Here is a 22,514-nt window from a genome sequence, read left to right on the forward strand (position 1 = left end):
TGGTGATGAATAAATAATGCTTCCACATGACATGGTTTCCAGAAAGCAAGATAAAGGCAGAAGGCTCAATCTGAGCTTAGTGAGCAGATCAGCCGAGTAAACACTCACACAGCACATCCTTCCCTTGCCTCCCTGAGAGGCATCTGTAAGGCAAGAACCACAGAGAACTTGTTAGTAGAGTAATCAAGAAAAACATCTGTGGCTATTAACAGTTAATACATGTTAAGAAATAATAAATGACCAGTGATAATAAATAGTAAATAAAGAGAATTCCATGAAGCGGAAAAAAGAAGTAGTTACAAGCTAGAGCAAAGATAAACATATAGAAGTTTGTGGCAGCTGTATATGTATGACAGTCATCTCACAGTAACATAGGTACTTTATCCAATTTTTCTAAGACTTCACTTCTGATAAAATCATGGTAACTAAAATGATGTACATGAAACACTTAGTACATCCTAGGTGCAGTAAGCAAAATAATTTCCATGCCCCAATTCTTTTGAATATGATACCTCACATGGCAAAAACTATTTTGCAGATGGCATTGGGGTAATGGATCTTGAGTTGGGAGGAGTGTTCTGGATGACCCTGGTGCCCCCAGCTAACCACATGACTGATTGATGACTGAGTCTTTAAAAGTTAAGACTCCTTCCTGGTTACAGGGAGAGAGAAGTACAATGACAGAAGGGCAAAGAGATGGTCAGAGAGATGGTAGCATGAAAAGGAAATGATACTTTGTTCCAGGTTCTGAGATGTAGGAGACTTGTGCGCAAGGATGGAGAGAGGCCTCCAGGACCTTAGGGCAGCCCGAGCTGATGGCCAGCAAAGAAACTGGGTGTTCAGCCCTATAACACATCAAACTGAATTCTATTGACACCTGAATGAGCAAGGAAACAATTATGCCCTAGATCCTATGTAAAGAAACACAGCCCTACTGGCACTTTGATTACAGTCCAGTGAGACCCGTTATGGACTTCCAACCTACAAAACTGTAGGATAATAGGTTTCTGTTCTTTTAAGCACTTATATTTGTGATAGCAATAAAAAAACTAATACACTAAGCAAATAGTGACCTACCAATAACTGGTGACTATGGATAAAGAGAATGTGAAAAACAAAATAATTTCAGACTGCCATGGGCCTAAAAGAATGTCTCTAAAAAGAAGGTGCTAGAGATGAGCCAACATTGAACTGTGGTTCTTGTTCCAAATGTCTCAAAGAAGCCAATTTAGAGAAACAGAAATATCCACTAAGAAGCCAGGAAGAAAATGGAGTGAATATGAGGCCTCTCCATGGGGGCCCAGGTTTGTGAAATTCTACCCCACGTCACCTATGGCACCGTGGTTTAATTTCCTGTCTCCTCCATTCAAGCATTCACTCATTCTATAAAGTTATCCCATGCCCATTATGAAACATGCCCCTATGTGGGGTAGGCTCGGGGCAGGGTAGAAGGTTGGATATGAATCTGCATGACAAGGACCCTGACTTTAAGCAGCTAATAGTTTATTGCACAAACAGATGTGCTGGATGGCTTCTGATGCACAAATAAAGGACCCAACAACTCAGACTGGAAGAATTGGATCTGAAAATTTCAAAATAAAGATGAGGCCTGAGTTAGGTCATGAAGGCTGACATTCTTCTGATTCAAACACATGATTTGATGGTCTCCTCAATTGAGTGAATCACCCAATGGCCTTTATGCAAAGTGCTTTTAATTTTTTTCCCCTAAACAATATCTGTTATAATCAAGTCAGTCCATTTCTTAATAGAAACGTCAATTCATCCTCCTTGCCTCTAGAGGCTGCTATTGGCATGTAAAAGGAATTCAATATGGCAGATACTAAGAACTGGAAGTTTGTGTGTGTGTGTGTAATTTTTATATATATACATATATATAAACTTGTAGTATATATAGTACAAGTCCCAAAACTATTTTTCTTGGTTGAGTAGTATGAAGGGTTCTTTCTATGACAAGTTTTTCTCAGGGGAATTCTTTTCTGAGAAGGGAAGATATGAAGACCGATCTTCCTAACCCTCCCAGATCCCTTTTGCTGATGTTGCAAAATATTATGAGAGAAAATCAGGTGAAAAAAAAATGACCAAAAGAATTTTATACTTATTTCCATTTGCCACAAAGTCAAAATTGAGCCTGCTACCGCATTTAGGTGACTACCTATTATCATCAGGCCCAGGTACTGTGCTGTGGCTCATTTTAAAGAAAAAAAAAATGAGTCAATAATTTGAAATATGTATTTTAATATTAATTTTAAATTTCTTCTACTAAGTACTTAAATATAAGTCAAAATGCCTATATCACTTTCATACTCATCTATTTTCATGTTGTGTCATATTATATTAGCACATTTCTTCACCATGAGTCACAAAGAGATAAGGCACTTCCACCCTAAATGCTGAGCAGTTTTAATTTAAATAAAGGTACTAATGTTGCTAATAACATGTTGCTTAAATGTATCACTTCAAAACAAGCAGGAAAGCAAAATATTTGAAGTCAGAATGTGTCATCTTTTGTCTTTGTGGTAACCGACTCTCCAGAGATTTACTGTTTTATTGAATTTACTATTAATTACATGGACAAGTAAAATGCTTTCCTGCAGCATGAAAGCTACACCACTTAATGTAGTATTGATTTTCTTTAGATAGTATCTAACATAAAAATACTCTCAGGATTTCTTGAGTTACAACTTTCCTGACTTGGTTTTACTCTTTCAAAATCAAAATGATTACTGCAGGCTGTCTATTGTGAGAAATGGAGTTTGCAATTAAAAATTAAATTATTTTTATTTGTGTACATTTATATTGCTAAAAATGTGCCTTCTTTGTAGTTAGACTATAATCACTTATAGCCACATCAAAGGTCACAAAAAAGATTCTCAAAATAGCCAAGAGAAAATTTTGACTACATTTTATCATACCATCTATACGAAGCTAATTTTCATCCATAAGTCTATAGCAATGTATTCAGGAAAACAAGAGTTATATATTAAAACTGGTATTCTCTTTATTTCTAAATGTACCCATGGAAGCAGGTATACAAAGAAAAGGTATATACATTACAAAGAAGGGAAACATAGGGACGAACATAGGGGAAAAAAGTAAATGCATATATTCCAGCACAAGTAGATTCCCAAGAATCAATAAAGAAAACCTCAAACATGCTTTCCCTTCATTATTCTCACCTTCATCAAATTTGGAAACAGGAAAGGGATAGTGAGCAGGTCCGCTATCTATTTTGCCTCAAGATGCCAAAAAGTTACTCTGAGGTTTTCATTCCATTTTGTAATGTTCTGATACAATTTCACTGGTTTTTCTACAAGCAAAATGAATGCACTTTTTCTCAGGAGTCCTGCGACTCATAAGCCCAGTTAGCTCATCCTGTCACCTAGCACTCATCATTTACAGAAGAAAAGTCATGCTGGCATCCTGGGAAGCTTTACTGGAGTTCTAGATTTAGCATACTCCACAGATTTAGGAAGCCAAAAAGAATTTATTACTCCTCTGAGGAACACATTGAAGTTTTATAATTTTAAATGTCTTGGAATGATTTTAAATAAATGCAAATTTTCTTTGCAATATGCATGCCAAAATCAGCTCATGCATAATTAACTGAGGCAAAATTTCTAGAAGTTCGCTACTTCCTTTTCCTGCTTCCAGGGCATTTAATTAAAAATCCCTAAAGGATCCATACACATGGGTGGAGATAAGTTCTGAGACAAAGAGATGTTTCAGTCTCTAAGAATCCTATCTGAGAAGATGGGGAAAAGGAAGTTATGTCATTTGAGAACATTACTGAGGTCCAGATCTGGAAATAATCTTAAAAATCAGCCATTGCAAACCTCTTTTTTTAAGGAAAGAGAACTAGGCACATTTCTTTTCTTAAACAAGTAAAGCTTTTAAACTCATGTTTTTAAAAAGTCCCACTTACATAATACTATATTTGGCAATCAATATATTGTAAAATTGTGAAAATATATACCAGTTTTCCGAAAAGAAAGGTGTTATAATTCTAAAACATTTATTTTCCTTTAAAAGTCCTCACTTGTCAACTTTAAAACTGTAGGTTACAGAAATTGACATTTTGGATGTTGAGAAAACAGGTCCTTTGGAAATGAAAAAGTTAAAAATGAAATGAGTGGTGCATTTTTTTTCTAAGGAATATGACAAATAATTTTGGGAAGTATTAGAATTTCACAGCTGTTCAGGAAAATCCTCACATTTCCCAAAATAACACTTTACACAAACATTTAAGGATTTTAGATCTGTCATCAATCCCAGATTGCTCATGGGGGTGGGGGGCTGGCCAAACCACAGTGTTGTGTCTTGGGGGCCAGAAGCTTGACCCGCTGTGAACTGGAGATCCCAGGGCAGGCAGAACAGAGGCTCTGCCAGAGGATCTCCCACGTACATGAAAAGAGGGAATGAGGCAAACTGCCACCACTCCAAACGCCAACGTTTCCCGCAAGCTATGAAAGAATATTTGCAATATTATTCAACTGAGATTCCTATGCATATTTAAACAGGCCCATCGTTTAAATCCTGACTCATCACCAAGATTGTATGCTGCTCATTTATCTTTCCACAGTCAACCTTCGATGCTCATTTTAATTTCATTTTACCTCTGTAAAATCATTGGGGAGGTAAAGAATATATAATGTGATAACCATGGAAGGAAACTAAAAATTAATTGGTAACCCTGCTGGGGATTGACATGGATTAGAGTCCCAGAGGTCACGTATTATCAAACATGACTGATATTCAAAGCTCCTGAGTCAAGGAAATGAGTCTAGTGCTTGGCTGTCTATTCCTCTTTATTCAATCTACGGTTCATCTGTAAATAAAGTTATAAAGTTTCACTGGAAAGGGTTGTTTGTTATTCTTAATAAAACAGTTGCTCTTGAGCTATTGGTGTATTTTGCTTCCTGTATTTACACAAAGGGCAAATCTTCATCTAAAAAAAAGATATTCATTCATTCCCAGATACACAGATTGTATCTGTGAAGATACCATCATTAAGAGATTATACATGGTCTCCGGCTTCCTGAAGTTTACATTCCAGCCCAACAAACAGGAAACGATTAGCAGTGGGAGACAACTATGCCTGGGAAAACAAATGTGCTAGGAAAGCATGAGAAATGTCAATGACCCTGACTGACTGAGCATAAGGACTGAAGAGGGGAGTGAAGTCTTTCCGGAAGAAGTAATTTGACCAGCAGGGTGAACAGAATTTATCTAGGCAAAAAGGAGCATGAACAGTATTTCAGACGAAGGAAAGAGCAGATGCAAAAGCTCAGAAAATAATAATTTTTTTTTAAAAAGTTCTGTTTGGCTGGGCTAGGAGAAAGGAAGAAGCAGAATGGATAGGGGACGTAAGTAGTTTCTGTCATTTTAACTATTTTTGACATTTCCTAGTGAACAGTGTGGAATCGCTGAAGGGTTTAAGCAAAAACTTAAAAAATAAAATATTAATAAATGAATGTGTGTGTGTAAATATGATGATAATATATATTTACATTTCAGAAAAATCACTAGTCACAGAATGGAGAAGAGATTGGGGGAATCACCAGACAGACACAGACGGGGAGATTATCCAATCTCTAGATAATGGTAAACTCTCTAGGGAAGAGTAGGGGAGGGGGAGGAAGGAAAGTGACAGAGCACTCAAAATTCAGCCACTCATGGTGGGTGGCCATCCTACTCGACTAGCACAACTCTCAACACAGAGAAACACCCAGAGGCTGCCTGATTGCTCACTGCACCATTACAAACTTAGTAGCTGGTCACGATGAGATGAAGTAAAGCAAAAACAATTTGTAAAAATATTTGAATATTTGTTTTGTTATGTAAATGTGGCTATTGAGAGAAAGAGAAAACTAAGACAGAAAATGCAAGTTCAAATGTTGTTGATAAGGTGACAGCATCAAAAAATGGAATATGTATTTAAAATTCTAAAGTCTCAAAATACTTTTAAAGGTCTAACTTTAATCCATTTAACATAATTAATTTAAATACAGTTAAAGTTTAATTTATATATCTCCTGACAGCTGCTTCATTTGGAAGTGGCAGCTCTTTTAGACACCAGTAGTTTGGTAAATCCATGGCAAGGGATTGCAAACCAGTTTCCATCTTGATTTAACGCTGTCTTAAGTTTATAAGAAAAATGTCACTGTGTAAACAACAGACATTTTGATTAAACACTCAAGTTCTTATTTTGGCTGTTAAATCAATAATGCAGCTGGACTGAAAGTCGTTTACATTCCCTCAAAACTGGGCTCTGGTTCAGCTGGTATTGCACTGACATCATTTTCCAGCGCGATCTGGAGGCTCTGAGCTGCCAGTTTGGAAATATTCTTTACAACCACAACATTTTCAACTGGTAACACATTTCAAGAAGAAGATCTCACCAATGGCCTGGGCTTAAAATAGGACAGACAATCCAAAAATAGTCTTTCATCTAATGTGTAGTTTACTAGTACAAAACGTTTAAGGTAATTAACACGAATCTAAGACAAAGGCCTTTGGTGCTATTAGTTATCTTTCCCTTCAGCTGAAACTGCCTTTGCAAGGTCTCTTATTGTCCTTTCTATAGTAGGTCAACTAATATGTAACTTGGAGTAATGGTTCTCAAATTTGTTTTGGTAGCACAGCACCTGAAAGCCAGGGTGATTTTTCCTAAACAACAAGCTCTGTGTAGAACGTCCTAGATACTGACATACTATCTAACAAAGCTATACAAACTAGGAATACCTTCCCCCCCCCCAAAATAATGATAAAACTGCATTGTAGAGCCACAATGTAAAACCACAACTGGTAGCAAATACTAGTTAGAAAAAAAGCAGTGAAATAACCTCAATGGGCCATGATAAGTTTTTCCAAGAATATTAATTCAAAGTCTGTATATTTACTGTCAGTGACCACAAGGTAAAGAAAAATTATGAAGCAAAAATGTTAAAGTGTATTCAAGATCTTCTAATAACTATTATTGTATGTGAATTAAGAAGAACATCACAATGATTCCATTTCAGCAGCAAGACACGCGCATCCTCCTGGCTGGACAAAAAGGATGCCAGGCAGAGCCTAGGTTCAAGAATCAGGGATTCAGAGCTCTCAACAGCAAGACCTCAACCTGCTTACCTGCAGAAATTCTCTGACATTAGATCCCAGGACACGCAAGATCGTATCGTAACCAGATTCTTGACAAAAGACAAAAAACATCTTCCCAAACATTTGGAGGATTTCTCCAGCATTGAGATCTATTTTATAGGTTTGAGAGAATAACAAAAACAGACCATGTTATAGGTAGAATATTGTTAATGGGAAGAATGAAGATACATGCATAATAAAAAAATTAAATATCCTCAATTTTTGTGCATAGTGAATATACATCATACGAACAATTTCTGGCCAGGGCAATACAATGAAATCTGAGAAGATAACATATTACCATGTTAACAGTGTAGATTTATACTTAATAGCAAAGTAGTCAGTTTCTCACCTTCCATGAAAAACTAGTTAACTAATTTTGAGCTTTTTTAAAATGTGTATTTAATGTACAACTTATTTTTTTCTGGAAAATACAGGAAGATTTTGAAAATCATCCATGATGCACCTGATAATATTTTGGTGCAAAATGATTATTATTTACCTAAGTATACATAGTAATAAGTAAGATGCATATACTATATACCCTAATATCCTGCATTTTTGTTTATATCCAATTATTATTATTTCTTAAAACTTTAAGATTGTTTTTGTAAAATCTATTTTAGTCACTATCTCACTTAACATAGATGCAACAATTTAATCAATTCCCTTATTAAAAATAAAGGCTTTTCCAATTTTTTTAACCACTCAGACTGCATTCTCTGCCTCTTACTCTTCCAAAGGAAGACAAGAACAATCATCAATGGCTATTGGCTGTTGCAAAAGCAACACCAAAAGCTGACTTCACGCTAAGGCTTTTCCAATTTTTGATAATATAAGTAACTTTGAAGTGAAAGCACACATAAACCTTAATGAAAATGAATCTAATAATTTCTTCTTTTTTAAGATTTTATTTATTTTTAGAATGAGGGGAAGGGAGAGAGAAAAAGAGGAAGAGGAATATCAATGTGGTTGCCCCTTGCACGCCCCCTCCTGGGGACCTTGTCCACAACCCAGGCATGTTCCCTGACTGGGAATTGAACCTGAGACCATTTGGTTCGCAGGCAGGTGCTCAGTCCACTAAGCCACACCAGCCAGGGCTAACTCTAATAATTTCTTTAGGAAATATTCCTAAAAGATTTGAACATTTTTTAAAGTGTATGATTTCATTTTAAACTCTGTCCTCAACCACACTAGATATTTAATTTTTAAAAATTGACAAATGTATATGAAAAATATTTCGCATTTGTTTCCATTTTGATTACTAATGAGATTTTATCTTTTTCTTGTTATTGGTAACAATTTATCATTTTTTCTAATTCCTTCATTCTTCTCGTTATATTTGGCAATGTTAAAAAACTTCTTTCTACTGTATCCATACTGTATTCTGGTTATAAATTAAGCACTCTGAGCAGGAGACAGTACTTCGACAAAGACATTTTTTCCATGAAGGTTTCTCTTTCAATTTTGCTTTCTTTGCCTGAGTTCTGTCTGATACAGATCTGTTTCCTGTTTCTTTTACCAATAGCTAACAAAACATGTTATTACAAAAGAGATCTGGGAATATTATCTTTTGCATACTACACTTGTGTAATTACTGTGCTGTTGATATCATAGTATAAGTTCCTACATTATTAACTTATTACATTAAGAATCAATATTCTTTTTCTTCCCCAACACATGTTTTTTTGTGGGGAGGGCACAGGGCAGAGAGCTCCTCTAGTTCCTGAAGAGTTTGCAAAAGGAAAAATAGGACTCAGCATAGCCTGAGCCTAACATTACGTGTAAACCTCTTCCCCACCAGGGCTGGGCAATGTACAACCTGCATAATTATACAACGTAATCTGGACTGTACATTCCTTTGGACTCCTGTGTGTAACTTGGCCAAAGAAGGGAAGTCATAGTCAACTTACTGAGGACTTTGCTTGCAGCAGCAACCAAATCGTAAGTTTTAGAATCATCATATATTATTCTGACAAGAAACTGCCCTTCTTCATCTAACTGTGCCTCTTTTCTGGAAAACAAAAATGAGAGAGAGAGAGATGGAAAAAGTTGGAATAAGAGAACAAGTTCTTTAGTTACCATGATTGTATAAACAATGGTTTTATATCTAAAACATAATCTGTTTTTGGCAAATTTGTTTAAATCAATGTGTTGTGCTTAAAAGTCTAATGATGGAGAGGAAATGATGTCACATTCCCCTTCCCAAATTAAAATGATACAGGTAAGTTCATTTTAGCAGGGCTAACTTTTATAAAGTACTTTCACACCCAGTACAACATCAAATATTAAATATAATCAAGAACTAACTTTTGGTTTAATAAACAGTTAACAAATACTCTATGTTTAGTCCCTATACATGCCAGGCATTGTTCTAGACTGTGGGAACACATATTCAATAACACAAACAAAAGTACCTGACCTCTTGGAACATACATATTCCAGGAGGGGAGACAAAAGAGACATGAAACTAATTAGTAACACATATATAATGGTAAGTTGCATGGAGAAAAATAAAGCCGGATAGTTCAAGTTCAATAGCTGGAAGCCTCACTGAGTAGCTGGCCATTGAGTGGAGTCTGAAGGAGCTCTAGGAGGAGCCATGAGCCATCTAGGGAAGCGTGTTCTGGGCAGAGGGAAGAGCATGTGCCAAGGGCTAGATGAAGCAGCTTGGGAAGGCGGAGAAACAGCAGAGGCCAGAGTGGCTGGAACAGAGGTGAGGCAGAGTAGCTGTAAGAGGACAGATCAGAGTGGTAACCTGGGGTTGGAGGTTTATTTACTTCAAAGAGATGGAGGGTCCCAGCACTTGTGATGGGAGCACCGAGACTAACCAGCAGACCTGGTTAAAAGGGTCAGTCCTGCTATAGCATTGAGAATGGGCCAAAAGGTCTAGGACAGAGCAAGAAGCCCTGTTAAGATCCTATTGCCAAGGGTGACACTGATGTTTGGGTCTGAACACCTTGATAGATGTCGTCATCAGTAGCTGAATTGGGAAAGACTGTTGGAGGTGGACGGGGCTAAGATCAAGAGCTATGTTTTAAACATATTGAAGTTTGAGTGTCAGGCAGGCAGATAATATCTTCTAACATATCCTTAGCTTATTAAATAAAGTTGCTCAAAATAGATACAATATTAATAAAAATCATTAGAATCATTTGTAATAGTTGTCATGATTATACACATATTAATTTTGATAGGATTTGGGTTATTTTTCTCAAATAAGTGTCCAAAAAGGGAGGAAAATCCATTGTCCAAAATATTGCTGGTTATAGAAGAAAAATGACAAGTTTCCAGGTCTCTTTTCCAATGTTAAATTCACAAAAATATGTGCAACTTGTACATCAATCTCTAACCCTCAATTTAATCCTTCTAAATCCTATACCCTGCCAGGAAAGAGAAACTAGTTACTATTCTTAAGTAAATTTTCAACCCGGTGGCCTGAAATAGATCCTTCAAGGCTTGCAAGGCTGGCCACATGGAGCCCGAGCCACTTTCCCTCCCTCGGGAGCTATGATAGCAGAGCTGCTGCTCGTGGCTCTGGTACCACTGTCTGTTCAAGGGAACGATTCCAAACAGTGGCATCTCTTAGTTCAGGTGGGGTGGAGATAGTCTTTAAAACCCGGTGCTCCTCAGAACCTACCATTTATTTGCAATTATGTATAACAGTGCATGTGGTAGGGGGGCATAATTTGGTAGGCACAGAAATTTGAATTTCAGAGCCCACAATCCAAATGAACTTGGCCAAATCACATAAAGCACCTGAGCAATAAAACCTTTCTTTTCTAAAATTGGAAAAATAATATAACCCACCTTCCACAACTTTAAAAAGATAAAGTATGCAAAAGGATGTTCTAAGCAGTTGAAACATTATACATACATTGCTAATCACCATAATACCTCCCATGTTTACCTATTCGAAAATTTAAAAATCTATCGAAAAGATGTGAAATTCTTCTCCCTTTGGCTGAACATACACAGCTATTAAATGAAAGGAACACATCTTCAATGCCTCAAGTCTTTTTAATACTCAAAGTCAGTGAAATATTCCTAAATTATGACAATATAATCTATAAACACTGACATATCTTTCAATAAATGCTATTATATATCTTACACATTCTAATTTCTATTTGTACAAAAATATAAAATACAGATGCCCCTTGACTTATGATGTGGCTATGTCCCAATAAACTTCCCATAAGTTGGAAATATAAGTCAAAAATAAGGTAAGTCAAAAATGCACTTAATATACCTAACCTAGCCTACCTTGAATGTGTTCAGAGCACTAACATTAGCCAACAGTTGGACAAAACACCTGACACAGAACCTGTTTTCTAATGAAGCCTTGATAGCTCATGTAATTTGTGAACTCCAGTATCTAAAAAGTGCTGGCAACACAAGACACTGCAGAGTGTCAGTTGTTCACCCTCATCCATGGTGCAGCTGGCCGGGGCTCACTGCCACTGCCCAGCCTCATGTGAGGGCATTGTACTGCCCATCACTAGCCCTGGGAAAGGATAAAAATTCTAAAGTTGAAATATGGTTGCTACTGAATGCATATTGCTTTCCCACCATTGCAAAGTCAAAAAATCTTAAGTCAAAGCATAGTAAGTCAAGGACCATTTGTATGAGAAAGAAAAAGCTTCGAAAATCCTCCACTATTTTGAGATGACAGCTGCTAATATATATTCAAGTTGTTCATGTTTGAATACGCTTGTATAAACAACACACATGAGATTATACTACTTTAAAACCTCCTTTTTGATTTTTTATTTGATGGACATCTCTTCATGTTATTAATATATTTCTATACCTTGACTGCATAAAACTACATTCTATAGACATACTGCATTCTATGGGCCAGGCCAGGTCCCCAGTGGGATGCATGAGAAGCAACCACGCATTGATGTTTCTCTCCCTCTCTTTCTCCCTCCCTTCCTCTCTCTAAAAACAAATAAATAAAATCCTTAAAAATATTTCTGCATAAAATAGAATAAATGCCTGGGAATAGAATTGTTCATTTGAAGGATATGGATAGCCTAATTTTTCTCATTTTGTCACTGACATTTTATTATGGAAAAGCACTGTTCTACAGATTGGCATTTTGAAGTTTCTGATTTAGGGCATTCTCATAAAACTTAATTAAATATATATTAAAGTACGAATTAGTTCATGCTCTCACTGTGCTCCATTCTGTTTCCTCCAGTTGGGATAAATCACATGGTATATATTTCCATAATAAACTCAGTTTCTCAGAAACACCAATCCATTACAACCATTAACTTGAATGAGATACAAATAGATGGCAAAGTTCCTCTAAATAAAACAGAGGGATGGCCATTTTCCTAGAATTTCCCTAACCGTGAGTCAATGCATCCTTTCTTTCCTATCTTTCATTTTAATAAAATAAGCTTCCTTATCTTTCAAGCTTTACTTCCTGAACTGATCAGCCCAGCATGATTCCCGGAGGGAGGCTGAAATATAAATTAAACAGTAGGACATGAAGGGAAATAATAATTTCCACTAAAAACTTCACGCTGAATTCCAATGAATTATTCGGAATATTTAGGATTCCTTATTTATATTTATCTTAAAAATCCTGGGGGATTTGGGGTCCCTCTTCATTCTTTCCCACCAATGCCCTCCATGCCCCACCCAGGGAAAGGAGCTTTGCTACAAATGTTTGAGCAACTGTTATGCCCTAGACACTTTTCTAAGCACTTTTTAATATACCAATGAACAAAAGAGATCAATTTTTCTGCCCTCATAGAACTTATATTCTAGCTGGCAGAAACAAGCAATAAGCAATAAACATAATATATGCTCAAATTTTATAACCTATTATGAGGTGATACATGCTACAAAATAAAGTAGATCAGGATCTACTTTTAGGCTATTAGGTAAAGAAGTTGCCTGTGGAGGTGTGAAAAAAAAAAGAGTATTCTAAAGTGGGAGAGCTTGAATACAGGCACCTTGAAAAGGAGTCTCAAAACAAGGTATGGTCTGAAGCAGAAGAGGTCAAGATACGTCAAACAATTGACCTAACCAATGATAGTTCAAAGGGGTCCTGATCCCATAAAACCCATTATCACAGCACCTGCCATACGATAGACAATATGTAAGTGTGGTCTTGTCAGTAAATCCTGGGATGGTCCATTGTAGTAAGCTGTAAGGACATCATGAATGCTGGCTAGTGTCCAACCCATTATTAAAATTAAAATCTCCCATATAAAACATAGATATAACTATATGTAACATCTTAAAAATTAAAAATGTAAATTGTTGCACTAGCTGGGTGGCTCAGTTGGTTGAGAGTCATCCTGGACACCAAAAGGTTGCAGGTTCGATTCCTGGTCAGGACACATACCTAAGTTTCAGGTTCAGTTCCTGGTTGGGGTATGTATAAGAGGCACCCAATCAGTTTTTCTGTCTCATATCACTGTTTCTCTCTCCCTCTCTCTCATGCTTCCTCTCATTCTAAAAATCAATAAGCCTATCCTCAGGTGAGGATTTTTTTTAAAATGCATGGTCTCTCAATTTTCAATAACTCAATCCAATGAAATCCATGGAAGCCAAACTCTAGTTTGAGAGAGCGACCAAGGAGTGAGAACCTTTAAATGGAGTGAAGGCTTCCTGCTTGGACCCACTTTTCGTTGGTAAAGGACAGTCTTTTCAATTCCTTATATTCACTCATCCAAGAACTGTAAACTGTAACAGTAAATGCTCTCATGATGGACATGGATTTTGGCAAAATAACATGACTCTCAATATATAATTGTACTTTTTTCCAGTGTGCTTCAGAAAAAAAAAAAAAAAACCTTGTCCATGAAGCCCAACTGGGGCACGAGGACTGAAAAGTCCCCATGTTTGAGTGATTTGGAGATTGACGCCAAAGAATTTCAATAAAGCAACAATTTCATATTTCATGATTCAATAACGAAGGGCAAGTAGATCAGAATACGCAACAGAAGCAAAGCCACAGTAACAAAGAGGTACAATCAATACTTCAGAATGTTTACCTGGAATAGAAACTTATTTAACCTCAATATCTTTTCATACAGAAAAAAGATGCTTCATTTTGCTAGACATAAACAAAGATAACGTTTCACCATTGTTTCCCTTTTAACAAACCAAGTGGCCAAGTAGCAAATGGAAAAGCTGTAAGCATGCACATTTTCTGAGTTGTCACCCTCTGAACTGGGTAAGTTATACAGATTTCTTTAAGTGTGTTTTCCTGTTGATGTCTACAGAGTATCCACCCAGAGCTATCACTTTCCAACAGCATGAAGGAAAACATTTGCTACAGAAAGAGTCTAAAGGACATCATTCCTTGCAAGCAGCACCAACGTCTAGTTAATGTTGTCCATAACTAGGTCTGGGTATGTTAAGAAAAAGAATACAGGTTTTCTGATTTATCCTCTGGTCCTCATTTTAATGTGGAATAGTTCTTGACCCACCCAATAAAATGCTTCTGTGATTTTGTTTAATTCTCAAAAATTACAGATTGGGCCCTGGCTGGCGTAGCTCAGTGGATTGAGTGCGGGCTGTGAACCAAAGCATCGCAGGTTCAATTCCCAGTCAGGGCACATGCCTGGGTTGCAGGCCATGGCCTCCAGCAACCGCACATTGATGTTTCTCTCTCTCTTTCTCCCTCCCTTCCCTCTCTAAAAAAATAAATAAATAAAATCTTTTAAAAAAAGAAATGATTGACATAGTCAAAAGAAGAATAAAAAAAAGAACTCACAGCTTTCAAAGTTAAAAAAAATTACAGATTGGTAGGAAAACAAAGACCCAGTTTGATCTTTGTGGTCATCTCACATTGTCAAAACAAAACCCTGAAATATTACAATGGCCTGGCTTATCTCCTAGACTCCATGCTGCTCAGCCATGGTCCAGTGAAGTTAAAAATTTGAAAATCAAACCTTATCATTTGACCCAAAGGTTAGTTTTGCTGGGGCTGATGAGGGGGTAACAGAGATGACAGAACCAAATGTTCAGATACTTTTCTAATACATGTATATTGACATCATGGTTTTTGTTTTGTTTTGTTTTGTTTTCCCTGATGGTTGATTTTTCTCATCCCTTAGCAGCCATGGCTTAAAGAAACCAACAAAAAATTTGGAGTAGATTCAGAGGTCTCCTTTTTTTATTTAAACAGGTATTTATGGTCTAGATCAGAGGTAGGCAAACTACAGTTGGTCAAATTCAGCCTTCTTCCTGTTTTTGTCTTGTCAAGAAGCAAAGAATGGTTTTTACACTTTTAAGTGGTTACATTTTAATAGTTATGTCCGCACCTATATAATATCCTCAATGTTGACTGCTGGTTTGCAGCACCTGAAATATTTACTATCTGACCTGTTATAAGAAAATTTATCTACCCTCCATCTAACATTTTTTCTCTTTCTTAAAAAGAGCAATTTGAAGTTCTTGAGAAATGGTTACAGTGTTGGGGGTGTAAGTAGATACTGAGTTTACAATGAAGCACTGTTGGCTCTTATCCACTTAGAACTTTCTGTCTGGAATCTGTTACTTAGGATTTTATTTGTCATTAAATGTTTGGCATCGTTTCTCATGAAGGATGGATGGCATTTCCTACCAAATCAAAAAAGCATTATGGAAGTTTTTAAAAATCAATTTAGATAGTTTCTCACAGACTAAAATAAAGATAAAGGAGTTTGGTACTTACTGAGACAAAATAATTTTTTTTCATATATTCTGTTTTTTATGAAAAGTTAAAACTGAAAGTATCTTGGACTGCTGACTGCAGTGATCTTCCCTGGAGCAGAGGGTGAGGTCGGGAGAAGAAACCAGGATCCCGCAAGGAGCACTTCAAATTAAACTCCGCCAACTTCTCCTCACCTGCCTGTAGGCAGTGAGAATCTCTCCTCTTGGATAACCATATGTTCTTCCACAGAGCCCTTCGTAATAATCCCTCAGGGGTACTGAATGGGTTGGAAACCTATGTCCTGCTGCGTTCTTTAATCCACTCAGTATAGGATGCTGTACTGTGTGCTCTGGTCCAGATACTAAACTGTGCCCAAGACCAGATGAGCTCCCCCAAAGAGGGTGCTGTGGTGGGGGAAGTGGGGATAAAAATGAACACCTGGATTGCAAATGCTAGTTTAACTAAGAGTATTTTCCTTTCAGAGGTACATAATCCTTGAGATAATTTTATTTAAACAAATAGGATTTGTTTTATTTTAATGGAAAAATGATTTGAATGATTTAAATTATGAGCATTTGAACAAATTAAAAACACTGTTCAAAGCTACTTAAAGATGTTAGTGTGTTAAAAGACACTGATGGTTAGTTAAAATTAATAATTTGTTTTTAAAAGTAGAATGTAACAATATTGTCAATGTGATTGGACAGATAAATCCTCACATCACTGTAATTTGTATATTTTTAGATATTTTGACCTTATCTGGGGGAAAACATGGCCAATGCAAATATATCACTTGATGATTTAATTTTAAAAATTTCTGATAAATGTACAATGTATAATTTTTCATCTTTGTATTCAACAGTGACCTAAATTGATAATGGGTAGGATATACATTCTCAATCTGGTTAAAATACACATGACTGTTTAACCATATAGCCTTCTTTAATTGTGCTCTAAAAAAAATTCATTGTCACAGCATATCCACCAGAAAAATTGGAAGTTTCTATCTCACAGATGAGAAAACATCATATGAAGGATATGCTTTCATAAATTCACAAAGGAAATGGCTTAAAAATAATCCTATAATTGTTCCAGTGTATAACATCTTGCTCTTGATGTCTGCCTTCTATGTAACTGTCCACGAAACAAAATAATAATTATGAAGGTATTAGTAAGGTTCAGAGTATATTGAAATCCCAAAGTAAGCCTTAGTGCCTAGATTCTCACTTGATTCAACTGCATAATATAATATGTAGATGTGCTCTGTGGGTAACATTAATATTGCTTATGGATCATGAAACAATGCTCATTGATACACACCCAAGAGAAGGAAAAGATGCACTTTAGTGCTTAATATTTAACACTGGTCATTTCCATGGAAACATTTATAAAAAATCCCTATTGTGTAACTGCATAATAAGGCTTGATTGCTAATAATTGTAATGCATTTTGGAAAAAGTAGCTCGAAAATATCACCTACTTGATATAAGTAAATGCACTCAGTGAGGACAGGAAATGAGAGTATATAACAATGTGTTCTCTGCCCACCCAGGTACCACGCCCCCCACCGCCATTTGTATGTGACAGTTGTTCCCATTGTAAATTGTTCCAATTAGAAAATCCTTAAATACGGTTTTGTTTTAGTTGGTTGGTTGTGGTCATCTATAGGACACGTTAAATGCAAATTTCACAAGAATGAGAGAGAAACAAAAGAAACAGCCTCTGTTAAATTGTAATGTTCAATGTGGCAGCAGAGATAACCCATCATTTCAACAGGTTTAAACCCTCACCCAGAGTCCCAGGCTCACAGTCCTAGACTGACACATGAGGATGCCCTGTTACAACTGACAGCCTTCATCGCAGTAGAAACCAAGGGTGCGGGGATGATTTGGAGAAAATGAAAGGGCAAACATTCCAATTTCACTTTATTTCAGAATGAATAAATGTACGTGATTCACAGTTACTCAAGAAATAGTCTCAAGAGAAGCGAGTTTTAGCATATCGAAATGGCTTAACTATTTTTGTGTCTGCAAGGTGTGTACATTTTAAAGGAGCCAAGGTCTTCCGTTTGTTACTAAGGCCACTGGGAACTTGAACGTAGCGGAGGCCTTGGTGGTCCCCCTGGCCCTTCTCTGCGTGGGAGCCGCCGGGCCTGCAAAGCCTGGGAGCTGTCAGACGCCGGCAGCGCGTTCCCACGCTCAGGCCGGGTCGGGAGGCCGCTGTGACCTAGCGGCTCCTTCCCTTGGCTCTCGCCCTCCCAGCCTCGCCCCGCCCAGGCCGCCCCTCCTCTCAGGGTCCAGCTCCGGAGCGTGGGAGCGCAGCTGCAACCGCGGCGGCGGGCAGAGGCATCTCGGAGATGCGCTCCCGCTACCTGAGCGGGAAGCGGAGAATGAATCAATCGAGGAGCGGGCGACAGCGCGCGAGGAAGTCTGGGGACCCTTCGCACGCGGCGCCAGCGCAGGGCCTAAACTCGAGGAGCCAGTCACTTACTTGATGTCTTCCCATACCTCCAGGCCGTAATTGCGGATCACCAGCAGCTCCAGCGCATGGTTCACAAATCCATACTGCGGAGACAGAGGAAACCCTGCGAGTCAGGGACCAGCTGTAGGTGGGAAGGGCTTGAGCGCGAGTTAGCTGTCACTGCGGTGCTTTACCCTTGTACCCCGCTCTCTAGACCCAATCTATTCGATGTACTAACTGTTAAAGAAGGGCATCAGAGGGACTCAAGCCACGCCTCAATAAAGAGCAGATCTTTTCCATCACCGTCTACCCCACCCCCATGCCACTTTCATATCCCCATTCACCTGCCAGTCTGGGCAGCCCGAAAGCGCGGCAGAGGAGACGGGAACCTGCACCTCCCACACCAAGGCGCTCAGTCTCCCACACCAGCAGGGCTGCCGGAGCTGGGAAGTCTCCGAGCCGCGGTGGCACGTCCCCTTCCCAAGCTCCGGAAACCGCGGTGCAATACAGCTGACCTCCTGGCTGGCAAAGGCATCCACTGCCCCCCCTCCCCGCCGCGACCCACGGAGTTCCCACCTCCCCAGCCCCCGCAGCAGGCTAACAGTGAGGCTGCTCCCGCGACCAGAGGTGCACTGTCCGAGTCCCAGCGCCAAGCTCCGGTGGCACAGCCGGTCCCCTTAGGCAACCAGGCCGGTCCAGCTGCGCTGTGAGTATTCAGCCTGACCTAGCTAAAAACACTCACCATAGTGTCTGCGCCCGGAGCTGGGGAGGCAGCCCTCACGGAGAGGCACGGTCGAAGGTACCCAAGCGGCGGCTGCGAAGGCGACAGCGCAACAGGACCCCAGCGGCAGCATAGAGCTGGAATGAGAGCAGCCTTTGCGGCCCGCCTTGATTGCCATCTCTTTCCAGCCAATGGAGAGTCGAGCCGCAGGGGGGCTGGCCGCTGCCTCCTAGTTTTCAACCAGTCAGAGGCAGAGGAGGGAATTCAGATGCTGTCACCGCTGTAGCGCTCTAGGGCCTTCCCGCCCCCTCCCTAGTGACGAGGCTTTCGATCGAGGTCACATCAATGACGGTAGAGAAGCCTCATTTTTGTTCCTTGCATGAATATTGGGTCAGGGGGGATGCAGCTATTGCAGTTCTACCAAATATATTCTCAGAGGTAGGAAAACCTGAGTAGAGCTGTTGTGTGTGTTTTGCAATGCACAAGCCTTAAAAGGAATAGGCCCTTGCTGTCAACATCCTCTTCTTTACTGTCATCTTGCAGATAAATATTTCCTTTGTGGCTTGGTCCCTCAACAGTTTATGGTAAACTTAAAGCTAATAATACTGAGCTTCCCACATTTTACTTTCAGTCAATGAAACTAGCTGAAAGGGGCAGCTAAAATTTTCAGCAATACAGTTTGGTGAGCATGGTGTCAAAAACAGCTCCGCTCATTACCGAACTTCCCTACATGATTCAGTAACGATCTGTGCTTGATCCTGGTGGGATACCTGATCCCACATCAGAGCCAGGAATCATGCATCTGAAGTTTTTAACTGACCAGAATTTGGTGGTAGTTGTTGCTGTTTTCCTGATGAACTGGAAAAGGCGCAGTACAAAATGGGCCGGCTTTCAATTAATCCAACCCAGTCTGTAATCTACCAGGCACTTGGGTTAGTTAACGCTCTTAGTCCCACCACGGAAGAAGGAAGTGTCTGTTGTTTAAAACATTGTGTTTGAGTTACATAGATACAACCGACTAGGGTTAGGTCAAAAGTGAGGAAGGGAAGGCGAGCATTGCTTCCAGATCTACAGCGTCAAGTGAACCTGAGAAGCCAACATAATATTTTATGATGTAAATAGTTTGCTGTGAGAACAATTTCAAGACGATTAGAGAAAATGTCAAAACAATAAAACTACTGGCATTCATACCCAGAGACCTATCTTGAGGCATAATTGGTGCAGAAATTACATAAGAAACAAACAAAACAACAACAAATAACTTATAAAATATTAACTTCTATCAATGGTAGAATGAAAAAATAAATTATAGTTTTTCATACCATGAAGCTCTATACAATTATTAAAATATTAAAACATTATTAACTATTCATATAGCCCATTATTCTATACAAAAACAAAAAAATAGATACGAAATGATACAGAAAAATATATTTTTAAATAAAGAAGTGACACATAAATGCTCTTACCTTCAATTTTTTTATCCTCACCCAAGGACATATTTTCATTGCTTTTAGAGAGAGCAAAAGGGAGCGGGAGAAACATTGATGCGAGAGAGAGGCATGGATTGGTTGCTTCCAGTCCACACCTGGACAGGGGATAGTATGCACCCAGACCAGGCATTTATGTGCCCTTACTAGGAACTGAATCTACAACCTTTCAGTTATGGGATCACACTTCACCTAAATGAGCCACACCAGCAAGGGCTCACTTTCAATTTTTTAATGGTTGTACAGTAGAAGGTGTTATTTGAATAATGAGAACACATACACATATATTGCGATAAGCATAACCTTCTGGGAAGATGTATAGGGAATTTTTGATATGTCTATTGTCTGTAATTAAAACCAGTGGCTGAAGGGACCAAGACATTCAGTTTTTGTATTATGACCTTCTGTATCTTTTGAGTTTTTCTCTATTCACATGAAATAAAGTTTTTAATATGTTAAAGGCACTTTTTCTCCTATTTTAACCTGTCTTCCTTTGAACAGATCTGTGGTGTCTTTACTTTAGACTCTCTATAGGTAAAACATAGGGGAGAAAATTGCTCTCTGGTAATGAAAAATGAGGAGAGATAGAGAGAAAATGAATAATGAGCAACCCTGCCAACTTTTTTCTATCCGAAGTTCTACCTTTCATGCTCATTGTTCTTTTTGTCTAGTGAATGTTTGAACTTATTGACCTTTTGTCCAATACCTATTTGCATTTGTAAATATGTATGATGCTTTTTCTAATTGTTTTGCATTCTCTCTGATTCAAGGAAGTTCTGTTCACTGAAACATCACCAACTTTTGTTCGGCCCACAAGATACTACAAAGGATACGATGACCAGAGAGAGAAGGGATCCCGCCAGCCCTGCAAGAACCTGAAAGAGGTCACCACGTTTCTTTGAGTGCCCTCCCTGTCCATTGTCCCCACTGCCCACAAAGGAGCGGAGATAACAGGCCACAACTAAGTTATGCCATATTCTCAGAAACAATAAATCACCCTCCTCTGTTTGGCCCAAACAGAAGACAATCAGTTAGGGAGGCAAAGCAGAAGCAAGTCAGTGGTATTTGAAAATCAGTCGAAGGCATAAATAGTAAATAAAAAAGGCGGTATGGGGTTGTCAGGAGTGTAAGCTGAAATGACTCACATTTTCAGCTAATAAAAATATATTAGCTGGCCAAATGAAGTATTAGATGCATTTAATGTTTTCAAGGCTTTTCTAGTGATGTGAAAATAACAAACTACACTGGAGATAAAGAGGAACATATTTTGGGGAATGTTCTCGGGTCTGTGAAAGTGTTTCTCAAAGCTTTGGTGTTTTGCCAGTTTTTCTACCATGGAATTGGGACTTCTATTTTTGGACTGTTTCTGTGAAGCAGGGTATTTGTTAATTTCACCAGTTACTTATGCAGTGATTTGCATTATATTCATAAGGATCTTTAATATGCATCGCTCAGAACCTAATAATTGTTTCTTCATGAACCTCTGCTGCTAGTATTGGAGAGGCCCACAAGCGCCACACCTCTCACTATTTTTGTTAATACAGTCACTCAGTAGTTAAAACAAGAAACTCAGTGTGCTTATAAGCAAAGTAAAAAGTACATTGTAAATGACACATTATGTGCCTTGATAGTATGGTTCAGTTGGTTGGACATTGGCCTGCAAACTGAAAGCCTGCCAGTTCAATCCCTGCTTGGGGCACATGCCTGGGTTGCTGTCCTGGTTCCTGATTTGATCCCTCTTTCTACCCCTGTATGTCTCCCTCCCTTTTCCTCTTTCTAAAAATAAATAAATAAAATCTTTTAAAAAATAAATGGCATGTTATGTGATATTGTTCTGGATCAATGAAAAAAAGATATTTGATAAAACAGTTGGCATTCAGATATCCTTTTAATTTGCAAATTAACTCTGTTTAATCACATGAAAAAGGTATAGATATTGAATGTTAAAAGAAGCACTTTTTAAAGTTACTCCTTCTATAACAAATTATCTAAATTTTTTTTGCCATCAGACTTTTAAAAC

At 38.3% G+C, this 22,514-nt stretch overlaps 1 protein-coding gene and 1 pseudogene across 2 annotated transcripts in view; both read right to left on the bottom strand.

Annotated features, from left to right (window-relative positions):
• Positions 1-19,180, bottom strand: part of GUCY1B1 (guanylate cyclase 1 soluble subunit beta 1) — a 31,574-nt gene extending 12,394 nt beyond the window's left edge. The window contains exons 1-4 of one of the 2 annotated variants that reach the window (XM_028521077.2): positions 19,026-19,180; positions 18,314-18,387; positions 9,072-9,172; positions 7,150-7,268 (exon numbers count right to left, since the gene is read on the bottom strand). In XM_028521077.2, coding sequence (XP_028376878.1) covers positions 7,150-7,268; positions 9,072-9,172; positions 18,314-18,387; positions 19,026-19,028 — 297 coding nt within the window. In that variant the 5' untranslated portion in view covers positions 19,029-19,180. The remainder of the gene's footprint in view (positions 1-7,149; positions 7,269-9,071; positions 9,173-18,313; positions 18,388-19,025) is intronic. The other variant, XM_028521078.2, reaches the window with a different exon arrangement.
• On the bottom strand, positions 7,862-8,055 carry LOC114504475 (annotated as a pseudogene).
• Positions 19,181-22,514: the final 3,334 nt, after the last annotated feature.

The sequence above is a fragment of the Phyllostomus discolor genome, chromosome 8 (genome assembly GCF_004126475.2).
Source record: "Phyllostomus discolor isolate MPI-MPIP mPhyDis1 chromosome 8, mPhyDis1.pri.v3, whole genome shotgun sequence".
NCBI lineage: Eukaryota > Metazoa > Chordata > Mammalia > Chiroptera > Phyllostomidae > Phyllostomus > Phyllostomus discolor.